This window comes from Carcharhinus amblyrhynchos, chromosome 26 (genome assembly GCF_965287045.1).
Source record: "Carcharhinus amblyrhynchos chromosome 26, sCarAmb.v2.hapA, whole genome shotgun sequence".
Lineage (NCBI taxonomy): Eukaryota > Metazoa > Chordata > Chondrichthyes > Carcharhiniformes > Carcharhinidae > Carcharhinus > Carcharhinus amblyrhynchos.
Genome location: NC_137349.1, coordinates 2753111 through 2772177, shown reverse-complemented (window position 1 = coordinate 2772177; position 19067 = coordinate 2753111). Strand labels below are relative to the sequence as shown.

The 19067-nt window shown below is 44.2% G+C and overlaps 1 protein-coding gene across 2 annotated transcripts in view; it reads left to right on the top strand.

Moving 5' to 3' along the window:
* Positions 1-19067, top strand: part of LOC145358725 (TLE family member 5-like) — a 128092-nt gene that overhangs the window by 44880 nt on the left and 64145 nt on the right. For both annotated transcript variants that reach the window (XM_080212976.1, XM_080212975.1), the window contains exons 3-4: positions 8766-8829; positions 12211-12255. In XM_080212976.1, the coding sequence (XP_080069102.1) occupies positions 8766-8829; positions 12211-12255 (109 nt within the window). The remainder of the gene's footprint in view (positions 1-8765; positions 8830-12210; positions 12256-19067) is intronic.

The following is a 19067-nucleotide window of genomic DNA, read 5'->3' as shown; positions in this document are numbered from 1 at the left end:
AGTGTGACTGATTATCTTTAATTGGTTGTTGGTGTATCAGTGCATTCAGGATTGTTCAGTAAGTCTGCCCAATCGTGGAATCCAGCCCAATAGCAGACATTTTGTTCTGGGTTTTGCAACTCCAGACTGTACTTATACTTAAAGTCACATTCAAGCACATTTTTCAACACTTTTTACCTGGTCAGAATTCTTCCCACAGTCCGAAAGATGTGTTGGTTAGGTGGATTGGCCGTGCTAAATTCTCCCTTGGTGTACTCGAAAGGTACTGGAGTGCGTTAATGAGGGTATTTTCACTGTAACTTTATTGCAGAGTTAATGTAAGCCTACTTGTGAATAATAAATTAATATTTAAAACCTACTGAGCTGAATTGTTCATTTCTGAAGACATAGACTTCCTTTGAAAATATACAGACTAGTAGAAAGGATATTGTGTTCGTGAACATTTTTAAATTAATGTTTATTCATATCATGAGTAGGCTTATATTAACATTGCAATGAAGTTACTGTGAAAATTCCCTTGTGGCCACACTCTGGCACCTGTTTGGGTACACTGAGGGAGCATATAGCACAGCTAATGCATCTAACCAGCATGCCTTTTGAACTGTGGGAGAAAACTGGAGCACCCGGAGGAAACCCGTGGGGAGAAAGTGCAAAGTCCGCACGTAAGTGACCCAAAGCCAGGAATTGAACGCAGGTCCCTGGTGCTGAGAGACTGCAGTGCTAACCAGTCTGTCACCATGTTGCCCTAAGTTTAAACTAAGTCTGTGTCTTATTACACACAGGCAGTCTCGCCCTGTTTTTCCAATATCCCAATGTGGGTCTGTGTCTGCCATCTTTACTGTAATGTCTTTATAAAGGGTGTTCAAAAAAAGAAATTAAACAGTCAACTTTCCCAGAATTTTGTAAATTCCAACCCTTTGGGAAAAGTATGTAACTTTTTATTCAAAAGAAGATGATGCATCTCCAGCAGTACATGACCTTGTGCGATGTGGTTTCTACTTCAACCCCCTCTTCCCCACCCCATGCCTTCCTGGCTCTCCAAATAATAATGTGGGATTGTACAAACAGGTATACTCTTCCGTTATTGTTAACAACACGATGTGTCATAGAATCATCGAATCCCTACAAGAGGAGGTCATTCAGCTCATCGAGTCTGCACCAAAGACAGACCCACCCACGCCCAATCTGCGTAACCTCGTGTATTTACCCTGCTAATCTCCCTGACACTAAGGGGCTATTTAGCATGGCCAATCAACCTAACCCGCACATCCTTGGACTGTGGGAGGAAACCGGAGCACCCGGAGGAAACCCATGCAGACACGGGGAGAATGTGTAAACTGCACACGGACAGTGACCTGGGGGCCAGAATTGAACCCAGGTCCCTGGCACTGAGGCAGCAGTGCTAACCACTGTGCCACCCTAACGCTGCTTTACTAGTTGCCTAAAGCTGGGCATTAATGTTCAGATCCTGATATAACTAGACTGTTACCCGAGGCTCTTGGTCAGCAATGCAGAATAGTTAGATATATGACCATCACTTCATTGCTGAAGAAGAAAATGGGCTGTGGATTGAATAGATTCTTCTATAAATCAGACTTTGTTCACAGACATCACTCAGTAATTAGTGTTGTCTTCATGACCCTGCATTTTGTGAGAAAGAAGAAGGTGCATTTATATAGCACCTCTCATGACCTCCAAATGCCTTGAAGTACTTGGGGCAAATTAAGTGTAGTCGCTGATATGTTCATTTCTGCACAGCAAGATCCCACATTACAGTTCAATTTACTGGCTTCAAATCCGGCACTTGTTCAGACATACTGAGGGAGGATTTAGCGCGGTCAATACATCTAACCAGCGCGTCTTTCAGACTGTGGGAGGAAACCGGAGCACCTGGAGGGAACCCACACAGACACGAGGAGAACAAGGGGATTCTGCACAGGCAGTAACCCAAGCTGGGAATCAAATCCGGATCCCTGGCACAGTGAGGGAGCAGTGCTAACCATGCTGCCACCTGCTTAGGCACCAGATGTGGCACTAGCTGCTTCCAGCTATGAGAAGGCCTCCTGAAAAGCATGGCGATCCTTTGTGAGCTTGTTGTTATTTTATCTTAACATTTGCTACACACTCTCTCACTCTCTCTCTCTCTCTCTCTCTCTCTCTCTCTCTCTCTCTCTCTCACAAGTGGTGACTGAAAGGCCCAAGTACGGAACGTTGGTTCAGTGAATGGGTAATTCTGATTTCTCACCGTGGCCACAGTGGGATTTTGCAGCACCATAAATTTATCATCCAAAAAAACTCGGTTACCTGTTTTTAAATTTTCTCCAAGTCCCATTCACACCATCAGCCTTCTGCTTGCTGGCCTTCACTGGGGTTCCCACTTGAGAGAGGCACCTTGATTTTAAAATGCACATCCTTGTTTTCAACAAGGGTATTACCTAGTGGTATTACCACTTGACTATTATTCCAGAAACTCAGCTAGTGTTCTGGCGACCTGGGTTCAAATCCCATTACGGCAGTTGGAGGAATTTGAATTCAATAAAAAAAAATCTGGAATTAAGAATCTACTGATGACCATGAAACCATTGTCGATTGTGGGGAAAACCCATCTGGTTCCCTAATGTCCTTTAGGGAAGGAAATCTGCCGTCCTTACCCGGTCTGGCCTACATGTGACTAAATGTGGTTGATTCTCAACTGCCCTTGGGTAACGAGGGATGGGCAATAAATGTTGGCCAGCTGGTGACACCCGTGTCCCATAAAGGAATTAAAACAAAAATCCCTTCATGCCCTCAACCCTCCTCTATCTCCTGTAACCTCCTCCAGCCCTGCCAGATTCCTGCAAGTTTCTAATCCTGGCCCCTTGCTCAGTGCTCACTCCATGATCGGTGGGTGTGTGTTCAGCTGCTTAAGCCCAAGCTCCTTCCAAACCCACTGCCAGCTAGAAAGACAAAGGCAGCAGATACTTGGGAACACCATCAGCTGGCAGTTCCTCTCCAAACCACTCACCGTGCTGACTTGGAAATATATCACCGTTTCTTCAGCGTCGCTGGGTCAAAATGCCTGGACTCCCTCCCAGTCCTATGAGGCGCACCTACACCATATGGACTGAAGTGGCATCAAGAAGGTGGTGGTGAAGGACAACTAGAGACGGGCAATAATTGCTGGTCTAGCAAAAGATTCTTGCGCCATGGTGCAGACTCGATGGGCTGAAGGGCCTCTTTTGCACTGTGACTCTATGCTCCAGGCCCTAGACCACTCTCTGTCTCTCTCATTATCTTTTCTCCCTAAAACCGACCTCTGGTCATCTGCCCTAATATCCCCAAAAGGGGATCAGCGTCAGATTTTGTTTGTAAAATCTCCCAAAAAACACAATGTGAAAGGCGCCATATAAATTCAAGTTTAATTTTCTTTTAAACATGCTGGTACAGAGATGATTATAAAGCAATGGTACGTTACTGTGTATTTGACGGACCAAATACTACCCGTGAGTACCAGTTAGACACGTTCCGCTGTTGTAATATCATTGCAGTTAAAATCTCCGGTCAAGAGGAGCCTGATCCAGCAACAAAGAAAAGGTTTCTACTTCTGATATGCTTGGCTAACTACCAATTATGAATTCATGATTGGCCTGCAGCTGTACCTTAGTGAACAAAAAACTCCCTTTTCAATCGTAAATAAATCTCAATTTTTCTCAAATCCATTTTTAGTTGGGAGAAATTTGGAGTTTACAATTCAGTCTAATCAGTCATCTGATGGTAATAATCGGGTGGGTTCCACCATGAGAGCGCGCTGGCAGGTTAGACTCAGCCAGTGAAGGTAAAATTGCCACCCAGTGCCTCTAAATGCTTACTGTCTTATGGTGGCACAGTGGTTACACTGCTGCCTCACAGATTTGGGTTTGATTCCAGCCTTGGGTTTGATTTGATTTATTATTGTCACATGTATTGGTATTCAGTGGAAAGTATTGTTTCTTGTGCACGATACAGGCCAAGCATACCATTCATAGAGAACAGTAAAAAGTCTCAACACCAGATTAAAGTCCACCAGGTTATTTGGAATCACAAGCTTTTGGAATGCTGCCCTTTCATCTGATGGCGTTCATAGAGAAGGAACAGAGAGTGTGTAGAATGTAGTGTTACAGTCACAGCTAGGTGTAGAGAAAGATCAACTTAGTGCAAGGTAGATCCATTCAAAAGTCTGATAGCAGCAGGGAAGAAGCTGTTCTTGGTGGGTTGGTGCATATACTCAGGCTTTTATATCTTTTTCCTGAAGAGAATATGGCAGGATGCATTGGGTTCATAATTATGCTTCTGCTTTTCCAAGGCAGCAGGAATTTTAGACAATGTCAGTGGGTGGGAGGTAATTGTGGAGTTTGCATGTTTCCCGTGTCTGCATAGTTTTCCTCTAGATGCTATGGTTTCCTCCCACAGTCCAAAGATGTGCAGGTTAGGTGGATTGGCCATGCTAAGTTAGTCCTTAGTGTCCCAAGTTGTGTAGGTTGGGGGATTAGCTGGATAAATACATAGGGTTACGGAAAAGGACTGCATAGGATCTTCTGTCAGAGTCGATGCAGACTGGATGGACCAAATGGCCTCCCTCTGCACTGTAGGGATTCTGTGGTTCTGTCTATATTGTGGCACCTTTTACACAAGTCCACGTTGTTTCAGGTTAATACTTGGAGGAAAATGTGGCCCAACCAGAAATGCTGACAGTTTATTTGCTGAAGTATTTGCTGAAAATCAGTATTCTAGTTGTGGCATCATAGACATTTATCACTTGTTAGTTTGGCATTTGTGAGGAACTTGATATTAATTCGTTGCAGTAGAAACGTCCACAGATTGTCACAGACATTGTGCATATAGCTATTTGCTAAAGGGGGAGAAGAGAAGGAACAGGTGGTGAGTGTAGCCCAGTCCATCTCACAAACCAGCCTCCCATCCATTGACTCTGTCTACACTTCCCGCTACCTCTCAAAATCAGCCAGTATAATCAAGGACCCCATGCACCCCGGACATTCTCTCTTCCACCTCCTTCTGTCGGGGAAAAAGATACAAAAGTCTGAGGTCATGCACCGACTGACTCGAGAACAGCTTCTTCCCTGCTGCCATCAGACTTTTGAATTACGAACCACTATCTGGTTGTGGACAGACAGCCTCTAGCTCGTACTTGTATATGTGTATACGCCCATGCATGCAATAAATTCCCAACATCAGCCAGTATTTCTCAACATCTAACCCAAATCTGTAACACAATTCACAACTCCAGTGAGATGCTGGTCAGCAGCTACATCTGCCCAGACCACACAATAGTCGTGAGAGTTAAACTGCCAACTCGCATTAAGTTGATCTTTCTCTACACCCTAGCTGTGACTGTAACACTACATTCTGCACCCTCTCCTTTTATTCTCTATGAACAGTATGCTTTGCCTGTATAGCATGCAAGAAACAATACTTTTCACTCTATACCAATACATGTCACGATAAAAAAAATCAGGTCCCTTCCTCAAGAAAAAGAACTTGCTTGCCCCACCAACAATTGCCCTTTTGCCCCTGGGGAAAAGTAATCTATACGGAGAGAGACCTCAGGTCAAACTCCATCCCTAAGAGCACTCAGGCTGTACCTGCACCTCTGATTGCAGTGATTCAAGAAGGCAGCTCACCACCATCTTAAGGGATGGGCAATAAATACTGGCCTAGCCAGCGACACACTCATCCCATAAATTGTTCAAAATTCTAAAGATGGCACAAAAAGGAATGCTGTTGCTTTAAATAGAACACCAGGTTTTTTTAAAAATAAATCTCCAAACCACCATAAACTGAATTGTTTGATGTGCAGAGCCAACCATAGTTCCAAAGTTAAGGAACATTGACATGTTTGAAGTGTCCATTTGATCATTGCTTCCTTCCTCTGCACTGGTTATTATTGCAAGGTCGTGTCAGCACATATAGAGACATCTGCTAATTGTACAAAAAGCCTCAAGTTTGTATTCCAGGGAGCATCTTTTGTTGCTATCCTGATTTAAGATCTAGCTGGTAGAACTCTTGCCTCTGGATCAGAAGGTTAAAGTTTTAACTTTTATTTATTGGTGTCACAAGTAGGCTTACGTTAACACTGTGACAATCCTTTAGTCGCCATACTCTGGCGCTTGTTCAGGTACACTGGGGGAGAATTTAAGTCCGAAATCTTTTGGACTTTTGGGAGGAAACTGGAGCACCTGGAGGAAATCTACGCAGACACAGGGAGAACGTACAGACTCTGCACAGACAGTGAAGCCGGGAATCGAACCCAGGTCTCTGACGCTGTAAGGCAGCAGTGCTAACCATTGTGTCACCAGTTCTTCTGACACCCAAGTGCTTAAACTGCAAAATAGCCTTGGGCTTTGTCATGTGATCCCTCTCCAACTGGCAGGAATTCAAATTTAGTTATATATTCCAATTATAACTTGATTAGCTTATCTGGAGAGCCATCTTAATAATCAGGTCCTCTTGTCCAAGCAATTAACCTTTAAGATGGCTGGTCTTCAGCTGTTGAATATTGTCAGTGGTTTCCATTGATGTCTTGTCGATAAGGCAGGAAGGAAGGTAAATCCCCAGCTCCAGAGTGGGGGGGGTGTTGCTGTTGTCTGTGATGTGCTTCACAGACTTGCTATCTCTCCATAGAGTTACAATGTGCAATGTGAAGTGTTGTGAGTTAGAGTCAGCCATCTTGATGTAGGTTGAAATCACTTCAGTCTATTGCAAAAAATCTATATTATTGAAAGTCAATATCATGTTTCCAGCCAATGAATTAAAAATTAATATTGGACATGAGCACATTTTTCTGACACAAGTTGTTGCCTTCCATTCCTGCAGGAAAAATATTCCCCTTTTGTTTTTTGGTATCATTACATGGAGTGACTCACTGAAGTATTGGTTGGTGCCCAAACAGCACTGTATAAAAGTGAGTTAGCTGGTGCATAATGCATATCAATAAGACGTTGCCTGTAATGGTTTACCTGCACATTAGGATGATATGGTGGCACTATGGTTGGTGCTGCTGCCTCAGTGCCAGCGACCCAGGTTCAGTTCTGACCATGGGTGACTATTGTGTGCAGTTTACATGTTCTCCCCATTTCTACGTGTGTTTCCTCCGAGTGCTCTGGTTTCCTCCCATAGTCCAAAGAATTGCGAGTTAGGTTGATAAATTACCCCTTGGTGTCAATGGGATTAGCAGGGTAAATATGTGGGGGTTACTGGGATAGGGCCTGGGTGCAGGCTTGATGGGCTGAATGGCTTCTTCTGCACTCTTGGGATTCTATGATTCTATTTTGTTATTACAATCCCCCCCCCCCACCTCCGAGATCAATAATGAAACAATATAATAAATGTTTAAAAGGAAAATTCAAATTTCCAGTTAAAAGCTAAAAGAATGATATCAAAATTCCCATTTTAACAGGTTTACTGTAACAAATGACTAAAACACCTATTATCCAGACACTAATAACTATACTTTAAACTCTCACCAAAGTCAGAGTTAATCTTAGCCCGATTGGAAATATACACTCCTCAGGTATACTTTACACTGTCCTTTACAAACACATTAAATTTTCCTGGGATCAATCTCAAAGTGATTCTTTGCTTCTAAGGGTTTATTCCTAATCTTTTTTTCCTGAGTCTGCTAGGCTTAGAAATATTTTACACGGTGAGGATCTCTCTTCCTGGAAATATCCCCTCCAGCTCGAGCTCAAACTAGCAACTCTTGCAGCCTCGTTTTCAAACCAAGTACAAGCTTCCTCCCTCACTTCTGTGGGGCCTTGAGCTGCCCTTTCTCTCCTAGATCTTTTTTACGCAGGGTGGTGGGGGCCTGGAATGCACTGCCAAGTGAGGTATTTAAGACTTATCTGGATAGACACATGAACAGGCGGGGAATAGACGGTTACAGGCGGTTGGTATAGATAGGACAACGTGATCAGTGCAGGAGGTTAATTGCTAGACTATTAATCCAGAAACTCAGCTAATGTTCTGGGGACCCGGGTTCGAATCTCACCACACCAGTTGGTGGAATTTGAATTCAATTAAAAAAAACTATAATTAAGAATCAACTGATGTTCATGAAACCACTGTTGATTGTTGGAAAAGGCTCATCTGGTTCACTAATGCCCTTCAGGGAAGGAAATCTGCCATCCTTGCCCGTCCTGGCCTACATGTGACGCCAGAGCCACAGCAATGTGGTTGACTCTGAACTGCCCTCCAAGAGCAACTAGGGATGGGCAATAAATGCTGGCCCAGCCAGCGACGCCCATGTCCCACAAAAAAAATTCAAAGCAGCGTTACAGATCTCTGCCCCCTAATGTTTAACTCAGTCCCCTGACCATCCTCTCCGTAAGTTGTACCTTCAACGACATAATGAACCAGCTATTGACCACCCGTGACAGAAACTGGAGCTGCTGGGTCACGCTTTCGTTGGGTAGCACCATGAGAGCTCCCAATTGGTGAAACAGGCCTCAAACATTCGGGTCTGTCTTGTGAAGCCTGTGATTAGCACCAGCTCACTGCATCTCAGCAGGAGAGCAGAGCAATAGATGTTTTTAATTCAACAGAGTGTGATGCATTGGTTAATTATACAAAAGCACGCAACTGTAAAATATTTTGACTTCATTTGTCCCTAAGGACAAGAGCAAAGGACAGAGCTTTGAATTAGGAATGAGACTTGAAGAGGAGAAAAGGGATTTTTTTTCCTTTGGTTAGAATTAGTCATTTTGAAACCTCTCTTGTGTTTTTAACCACAGCCTCAAGTTGGAATGTGACAAACTGGCCAGTGAAAAGACGGAAATGCAACGTCATTATGTCATGGTAAGGACCCTCCACTTGATTCTTGCTTCAACAGAGTTGGTCGGAGTTTTCCCATCCCACTCCGTCACAGGAATTGTAGCGGGCTGGACATGGACCATGCAAAGGTCCATTGACCTCGGGTGGGATTTTCCGATTTTCAGTGGGATGGGAACACAGCCAGAAAATCCTGCCTTTGTAGTCTACCTTCGTATTGTATGGACATTTAGAAGTCTGAATATAGATGGAGGCTGCCTCTTAATAATTTAACAGCTGTAAGTTTTTCTCCTTTTGTGAAATACCATATCATCTTGCACAATGTTGCCAGTTCTGATTTAAACAAAAAAAATTGCTATGTAGTTAAAATGTTGTGTGCACTGAGGCAAACATCGTGCAGTACTCTGCACCCTTCAGTCAAGCCTGGGTTAGTGGACACAGCTCACTAACAGCTTTTGTATGACCGCGAATAGTTACTGAGGTTCAGTGAGATGTCCCTCTGTATTTCATCCACCCATATTGAACCTCTGAATGCCCAACAGTGACCCACAGCTAATGTTTCTGTTGGAAGAGAGAGCACTGTTCTTCAATGAACAGGTGAGTTCAGAGTTGGACTGAATATTGAGTGAAGAATGTTTGCTATGTTGCTCTCCTTTGATGTAGAATCATAGAATCCCTCATTGCAGAAGGAGGCTATTCAGCCCATCGAGTCTGCACCAAATAGAATCCCACCTAGGCCCTATTCCCGTAACCCCATACATTTACCTTAGCTAGACCTCCTGACACTAAGGGGCAATTTAGCATGGCCAGTCCACATAACCTGCACATCAGGGCAGCATGGTGGCACAGTGGTTAGCAGTGATACCTCTCAGCTCCAGGCACCTGGCTTTGATTCCCGGCTTGGGTCACCGTCTGTGTGGAATTTGCAAGTTCTCCCCGTGTCTGTGTGCATTTCCCCCACCAGTCCAAAGATGTGCAGGTTAGGTGCGTTGGCCATACTAAATTGCACCTCAGTGTCCGGTGATGCATAGGTTAGAGGGATTTGCAAGGTAAATATGTGAGGTTATGGTGATAAGGCCTAGATGGGATTGTTGTTGGTGCAGACCCAATGGGCCAATGGCCTCCTTCTGCACTGCAGGGTTTTCTATGAACTTGAGGGTGGGAAACTGGGGCACCCGGAGGAAACCCACACAGACACAGGAAGAATGTGCAAACTCCACACAGACAGTGACCCAAGCTGGGAACCAAACCCAGGTCCCTGGCGTAGGGCTTTCCCCTGTGCTGCCCTCGATGTGAAAGATGCAGTGAACCACGTGGGCTTTTATTTTTGCCAGATTTTATTTCACTGCTACTGCCTGTTTGTGCAGGGAGACACATCCGTTATCAAACATCTCAAGATTTTAAGTACTGATCTGTGTTCTCCTTCTATCCACTAAACATTCCCACGAAGAACTCCAGTCAGGAATTTATTCCTGTTCCGATCCTAGGTCCCCGAATGGCATTTGCTGATCTCAGCGCTTGGCCTGGCTGACCCGGATTCAGAAGGGGGAAATTGGCCACAGTTTCTGTACTCAATTACCATTTAGCCCCCACCCTGGATGTTGTGTGTTTGTAGTTGTTCTGTGGGGCACGTGGTCCAAACTGAAATCAGCTGCAGTTCTCCCACGGCGAAAACGCAAGCATCGAGTGTCCAGTATCAGTACTCTGGAAGGCAATTGGTGCCAGTGGCTTTGTATCTGAATTACTCCTTGCAGGAGAGATGGTCAGAGAGCCTCTGTCTCTCCCTTTTAAAACAAGGCATCGGGTTTGTATTTTGCATTGTGTTTTATGGCATTTTTTTTTTCCCCCACTTGAGAATCTGGCTTTACAGATTAGATGTTTGCCCTTTGAGCTGATGATTGAGAGTGCAGAAAAGGTTCACCAGACTGATTCCTGGGATGGTGAGACTGACTCATGAGGGGAGATCGAGTAGGTTAGGATTGTATTCACTGGAGTCCCAAAAAATGAGGGGAACAATCTCATTGAAACCTCTGAAATTCTTGCAAGGCTCCCTGGTTTCGAGAGTGTTAGCTCTGAGGAGAGGTTAAATAAATCAGGATTGTTTTCACTAGAAAGACAGAGGCTGAGAGGAGACCTGACAGAGGTCTACAAAATTGAGAGGCATAGACAGGGGGGAGAGTCAGTGGCTTTTTCCCAGGGTGGAAGAATCAATTACAAGGAGGCACAGGTTCAAGGTGAAAGGGTGAAAGTTTAAAGAAGATGTATGGGGGACTTTTTCAGAGTGATGGGTGCCTGGGACGCACTGCCAGAAGTGGTGGTGGAAGCGTGCTACATGAATAGGGCGGGAATAGAGGGATATAGTCTCTATATGATCGAGTCTTAAAGGTACAAGGCAGCCTTCATGACACCTGACAATGCAGAGTCGCTGAGCAGAGACTGATAGCCAAATTCCGCACACGTGAGGACGGCCTCAACTGGGATCTTGGGTTCATGTCACACTATCTGTAACCCCCACGACTGGCCTGGGCTTGCAAAATCTCACTAACTGTCCTGGCTGGAGACAATACACATCTCTTTACCCTGTGCTTAACCCCTCTTCACTCACATTGTCTGTACCTTTAAGACTTGATTACCTGTAAAGACTTGCATTCCAACCATTATTCTGTAAATTGAGTTTGTGTCTTTATATACCCTGTTTGTGAACTGAAATCCCACTCACCTGATGAAGGAGCAGCGCTCTGAAAGCTAGTGGTTTGTGCAACCAAATAAACCTGTTGGACTTTAACCTGGTGTTATGAGACTTCTTACTGTGTTTACCCCAGTCCAACACGGGCATCTCCACATCGGGGGTGCCAAGAAATAGGGTCACAATCCTAGGATACAGCATAGGCCATTTAGGACTGAGATTTAAAAAATGTTCTTCACTCAAGGAGTAGTCAGCCTGTGGAATTCATGCCACAGAAAGTAGTTGAGGCCAAAATATTGTATGTTTTCAAGAAGCAGTTAGATATAGCACTTGAGACAAAGGAGGCCAAAGGATATGGGGAAGGGTGGGGAGCTCTTGAGTTGGATGATCAGCCATGATCATAAGATATAGGAGCAGAATTGGGCCATTTAGCCCATCGAGTCTGCTCTGCCAGTCAGTCATGGCTGATGTGATTCTCATCCCCATTTTCCTGCCTTCTCCTCATAAAAATGAATGACAGAGCAGGATCAAAGGGCCAAATGGCCTCCTCCTGCTCCTATTTCCTAAGTGTCAGCTTAGGTGAATGAGCAGTTGACCACTGGAGATCGGAAACGGACATCTTGATCACTGTAACAGGGTTGTATGAACTTCTGAAGATTCATCCATTATAGAGTGCAAGATATTAACATTTCATTCTTGGTTTGTTTTTTTTTTCCTTCCAGTATTATGAAATGTCGTATGGTTTGAACATCGAAATGCACAAACAGGTAAGTGGCTTTCTTCACCCCCCTGCTTTTCAAATTCCTCAAGAGGTTTGTATTAAAACCTTGCTGAAATTAGACTGATCGTAAAAGTGGCACATTTCATGACCAAGCCTGGCTGTAAATAGAACTTTTCTCTTTGTAATTTCCAATTATGCACCAATGAATAATTAAATGTTCTTTTTAATTGGAAATGCCGACAGATTAATTTGAATGATGAATTAATAATGGGCACTGTCTCATTTATTATTACTTTTTATAAAGTGCTTCAGAGCTTTCAACCTTTATTAAATATTTAAAAAGTAAATGTCGTTGACTTCAGTTGTGCGTCTATTGTTTGATGATTTACTCTCTCCTTCCACTCATGTTCCAGGAAATCAAATGTGACATTATATAATGAACCGTTAATGTGATTTAATATCTTTTGGGGGCTTATTTCCCACTGTGAAGGATCTTAAAAGCGGCGTGCTAAAGATTCCCCTCTTTCTGGTAGAATGTATTTGCTGCTTACAATTCCACTCTCCCAGCATCTCCCCGTCTACCTGTTGTGATGTGAAATCATGGTTTCATGAATGGATTTGCCTCAATTTCCAGAGCAGTGATGAAGTAGCTGCTTTTTGTGAGAGTGCCGGGTGGCTGCTGGTGTTGCAATAAGATGTTTTTGTTATTCGCGCCCTCCCAGTCCCACAAAACAACTCAAAACCCGTGTCCCACCAATGTCCACTCGAGCTGTGAAGCAGACACGACAGGTTATAGAGTCATAGAATTCTACAATGGAGAAGGAGACCCATTCGGCCCATCGAGTCTACACCAACCACAATCCCACCCAGGACCTATCCCCATAACCTCATGCATTCACCCCAGCTAGTCCCCCTGACACTAAGGGGCAATTTAAGCATGGCCAATCCACCTAATCCGCACATCTTTGGACTGTGGGTGGCACTGTGGTTAGCACTGCTGCCTCTCAGTGCCAGGGACCTGGGTTCGATTCCCGACTTGGGTCACTGTCTGTGTGAAGTTTGCATGTTCTCCCCATGTCTGCGTGGGTTTCCTTCGGGTGCTCTGGTTTCCTCCCACAATCTGAAAGACGTGCTGGTTAATTGCTTTGACCCGTACAGGTGCCGGAGTGTTCGGGTCATTGCAGCTAACCAGCTCGGGGACTTTCACAGTAATTTCATTGCAGTGTTAATGTAAACCTTGTGACAAATAAATAAACTTTAAACCGGAGCACCTGGAGGAAAACTTTGTGGTTACGGGAAGAATGCCACAAATCGAATTGGGTGTCTGGCACTGTGAGGGTGCAGTGCTAACCAGAGTGCTTTCCACTTTGCATCCTTCCACATCTCGATCTTGCCTATTGTTTTAGTTGTGTAACTGTAGGCTGTAGTATTGGCAGTCACAGGCTTGTCGCCATTAGAGGCAGCTGTGGAAGCTGAGATCCGCACCGTGTACTGTGCAAATCATATCGCCTTACCCACACCAGTTTCTTTGAACCAACAGTATTACAGGTTGTGCGTTCCTGTATGCGCAAATGAGCTGCAGCATTTATCTACCCAGTGGCAGTGACTATATTTCAAAAGCAAAATGTACTGGCGGAATATGTGTCCAATTTCGGACATTACATTTTAAGGAGAATCAAGATCTTGGGATAGAAGAGATTTACTCGAATGGTACCATGGATGGAAGAACTTGAGTGATGTGGCAAGATTGGAGAAGCTGGGGTTGTTGCCCTTAGAACAGAAATGTTTAAGAGATGTGATTGAGGTGTCTAAAGTGAGGAAGGATTTTGATTGAGGCAGGAGGATCGGCAATCAGAGGGCACAGATTTCAAAGAATTTGCAAAAGAACCAAAAGCGACCGGAAAGAAAATAAAACTCACTGAGTTGTCATAGAATATCCCTACAGTGCAGAAGGAGGCCATTCGGTCTATCAAACCTGCACCAATAACAATCCCAGTCAGGCCCTATCCCCATAACCCCACATATTTACTCTGCTTGTTGTCTTCATACTGAGGCAATTTAGCATGGCAGTCAACTTAACCTGTACATAGTTGGGGTGTAGGAGGAAACCGGAGCATCCGGAGGAAACCCACACAGACACGGGGAAAGCAATCAGAGTCCACACAGACAGTCATCCGTGGTTGGAATTGAACCTGGGTCCCTGGTGCTGTGAGGCAGCAGTGCTAAGCTCTGTGCTGCCCATGATCTGGAATGTGAGCTGTGCCCCCCAGTGCCGCTGTCACCCTGTGATGCTGGCAAAAGCAGAAATCAAAGAACCATCCTGAGTGGCTGGTGGATTGAGGAAGAACGCAGTGTTGTTTGTGAATAACAATTATCCAATCTCCTTTAGTGATGTATCCTCATTATAAAGTTGTATTACTTTGGGATTGAGAAAGGGGGATGTCGAGCAATGTTAAGTACCTGGTTATTGGGAAGCAGCAGCTTGCTGTTGTATGATGATAGAACCCCTCATTTAAACTGCTCTGAAATCTGCTGTAGAGCGCTGAGTTTGAATTGTGTTTTAATCTTCCGGGTTCTTCAGAGGACAAATTAATGAGGTTGTAATTTTGGAAACGAGCTGGCATGATGAGCATCAAACCTGACGTCTGACTGGATGAATTTCAGGAGGTTAATTGGAGTGGGTCGAATGTTCAGTCGTTTAAATTCAGATGTTTCACATCAGTTGGGTGTGAGGGTGGAGAGGGCAGCTTTGGCAGTGAGGGAAAATTACTCAGTCATCTAACATTTTGACCAACAGACCATTCGTCATCTGTTTTGCCTTCCATTCCTTATCTCTGTCTTTGCTGAATGTCCTCGCTGTTCTCAGAGCGGAGGTGGGGGGGAGGGCAGCTGTAATTCACTGGGTCAGTTTTGGGTGGGGAGTGTTGTTGATGTGTGTTGAGGGAGGGTGGGGGAGTTGCTGTTACTGGGTGTGGTGGTGACTGTTTGGTAGGTGTTCTCTAAATGGAAGGGTGTCAGGGCCAATAGGATGTGCTGTGGGAGGGAGACCGGGGGGTTGGGGGGGGGGGAGCTGTGCTGGGCGTGAGGCATGTGTGCAGGGGGAGGGGTGGCGGTGTTGTGACCTGTCCCGAATTCAGCCTGGTGGTATGCTTGGGTGGTTTAACGAATGGTTAAAGAGGGTCCCAGGTCATGTTACTGGAAAGAGGCTGTAAGATCGTGATACCTGTTGGCAATGACCTGAGCAGCTGTTCTGATGATGAATAGATTTTCCAGATTCTGGGATTCACGACCCCTGTCTGATTCTTGGGAGTGCCTTCAAAGAGCGCCAGTTGTTCTGGGTCAAAAGGTTGCATCCTCCACGCCCAACCTGGCCAGCTCCAGTACAATGACAGACTTGCCCCAATCCTTCACAATTTCTGTAGAATTGGGCCAGCTTTGAAAGGATTCCGGGTTCATGGCCCGTCGCAGGAATTGAGCCAAAATCTACATAATTGGATCTTTATAAAGGCAAGTTCAGAAGGTCATCCTCGTGCCCCCACCCCCACCTTACATCCATGCAATTTATGATCCCATACCAAACCTATGCTGTAAAGGTTTTGAGTGCTTGCAGTTTCAGCTATTGAAACTTGAGGATCTAGATGATTGACACATAGTAAAAAGTGGAAAATATCAATTTTTAACACATCCTACCATTGCTATAAGGTTCATTGCTCCCATACAATGTATAATGGGCCATAGCTTGATATGGAGGGCATGAGCAGCCATTGTAGGTGGGTCCTGGGCCTTATTGATGCATGGAGGACATGAGAGATGGTGGAGGATAGATAGAGGCATGGATAGGAAAGTTGGGGAATGTGAGGAAGTCAGAGCCTTTCTGTCTTTTTAATTGGGACAATGTCCCACAGCACTGAAGCAGGACTTTTAGGTTGTCTGCCTTTGCACCTATCAGCCTCTATGGCTGCCTTTGATCTCTTTCCTGTGCCAGAGTCCAGCCCGCGTCCACTACCCAGCGATGAAGTTCCAGATTTTATGAGCCCTTTCTCTGAGGTGGGTGGCCAAGCGAGAAATTTTCTCACTACCCACCTCAGCAAAGAAAATCCATGCCTTAGAGTCCAGCCTCTCAGGTGTTGGGACAGAGTTTATAGATGGTTATATTTCTGTCTGTTTACTTCTGAGACAAAATGGAGATTGGGGGCTAGAGAATAGCTAATTAACATTTTATCTGGATACAAGGCCCGTGTGATTCACGTTGCCATGCAATTCAAATTGCCATGTAGATAGATTCTGAGAGGGAAAGCCATGACAAGGCATTGTCAGAATAGGTTACAGGATTTGCCTAGTGATATCCCTGAGGCACATAGACAAGCCACTCTGCAAGAATCTGAGTGGGAGAACAGAGAGTTAAAGATGGCCAGTTTCTATTACTTACCATGGAGAATATGGGTGGGAGGATTGAAGAGTGAAAGTTCAAAGATTAAACAAGACTGGAGGATTTGCCTGGCTTTGGCTAGAGGGAGGAATCTTCACCTTGAAAGTCAGTTTGGGATTTAAAGTACCCAGCTAGAAAATTTTTAAAAAAGAGCTAAGAGTCATTTGTCCATGGAGAATGAAGTCTCTACTTAAGAGACACTTCAGAGCCAACATTATAGTTGGACTTTATTATTTTAAAGGTTAAAGTTCATTTCTGTACTTTTGTCAGCAGCTTGTACTATAATGTTTCATCAGTATTGCTTTTAATTTGTTGTTACAGTGAGTTTTAAAACTCAATCTTGTGTGATCCTTGTGTACTTCAGTCATTGGAAGTTCATATTTCATTTTAATATTTGTTGAGATGAGTAAAGCCAGTACATGCAGGGAACTGGGAGCTGAAACCTGAAAGTATTTCCCATTCTTGAGGGAGCCTGGCACTGAGCATAGACCAGGCATGGGAAGTATTGTACAGAGAGTCTAGAGGGACATAAGTGTGTTAAGTAAGTCAGCAAAAATTTGGTAGATGGAATATAATTGGGGAAATATGAGGTTGTGTACTTTGGAAGAATAAAGGAGCCAAATATTATTTAAATGGGGATCTGGCAGCAGAAAGGATTTGGAGGACCTTGTGCATAAATCACAAAAAACAACATGGAAGTACAGCAGGTAATAGGGAAGGCAAATGGAATGTTGATCCTGATTTCAAAGGAGTTGGAGTATTTAAAAAAAGGAAGTCAAACTGTACAAAGCATTAGTGAGATCACGCTTGGAATACTGTGAACAGTTTTGGTCCCCTTAACAATTGAAGGATACACTGGCATTGACAGCAGTCCAGAGAAGGTTGACCAGAGTGATCCTGGGTATGGAGGGATTTTCTTATGAGGAAAGGTTGAATAGGTTGGAGCCTGTACACGTCGGAGTTTATAAGAATGAGAGACCACCTTATTGAGGCATATAGGATTCTCAGGGTGCTTGACAGGGTGGATCTGAGAGGTTGTTTCTCCCTGCAGGAGAGTCTACGACCAGAGGGCATAACCTCAAAGAGGTTGTCCATTTAAAACAGATATGAGGGGGAATGTCTTCCGAGTGTTATGAATCTATGAAATTATTCACTGCATTTATGTAGGGAGGCAACGGTGGGACAGCGGTTAGCAATGCTGCCTCACAGTACCAGGAACATGGGTTTGATTCCTGGCGTGAGTCTCTGTGCGGAATTTGCACAATTTTCTCCTGCCTGTGTGGGTTTCGTCCGGGTTCTCCAGTTTCCTCCCACAGTCCAAAAGATGTGCTAGTTAGATGCATTGGCTGTGCTAAATTCTCCCTCAGTGTACCCTAACAGGCGCCGGGGTGTGGCGACTAGGGGATTTTCACAGTAACTTGATTGCAGTGTTAATGTAAGCATACTTATGACACAAGTAAATAAACTTTAAAGTTGGAGAGTGCGGTGAATCTGTGGAATTCTTTTATCACAGAGGGCTGGAGAGACTGGGTCGTTCTCAAGGCTGAGATCGACAAGTGTTATGGGGATAAGATGGGAAAGTGGAGTTGAGGATTATCATATCAGATGATTTAATTTAATGGCAGAGCAGATTTGAGGGCAAAGTGGTCTCCTGCTGCTCCTATATCTTGTGGTTATAGGATAGTCACTATTGTAGTAGCAAAGCAAATGCTTTCTGTCACTCATTCATTGTTTTGTACTGAACTCTCGGAGCTGAATGATTTCTAAGACGTGAATGGAAAGTTGAAGGTAACCCATTAAGAGTCACTTGTCCCTGTTGCCCTTCAAAGCTGGGAGCTTGAGCAGTTTTACATTCCTTTTGACCCAATGTTTTATAGAGCTGTAATGTGGCTGTGCATTATGGCTCTGATTTATTATTTCTGAAATTTATTTTCAAACCCATTGGTGTGAAGACTGCATTCATTCTCCAGAGAAGACTTAATAAAACCATAAATCAATGTTGCTACAATTGCTACTCGATAGATTGGGTCTCGATTACACTTTGGCAAAGTCAACCCGCTGCTATTTTGGGTGAGTAATGGAGTTTAATGATTGGATGTGCCACAGGAGTGGGGGGGCTGGGGGTGCAGTGTGTGAAATGATGTTGAAACCAACGACTATAGACGCCCTCAAACTCCCAACTTAATCATTCAAGGTGAAGGCATAAAGTTAGTTTGAAGTTCTGTCTGATTGGAATTGTAAAAGTACAGAGGTGCAGATGAAAGAGACTGCTGCTATTGCAAATACTGTTTCAGTGCTCAGTGGTTAATTGTGAAAGAGCTGGTTAGACGCAAGTCGTCTGTTTGGAGCAACTATCACATGAAATGTGGGGTTTAATTGGAAGAAAGCTGATTTTTTTTAAACTTTCTCTTAAATACATTTTTCAATGG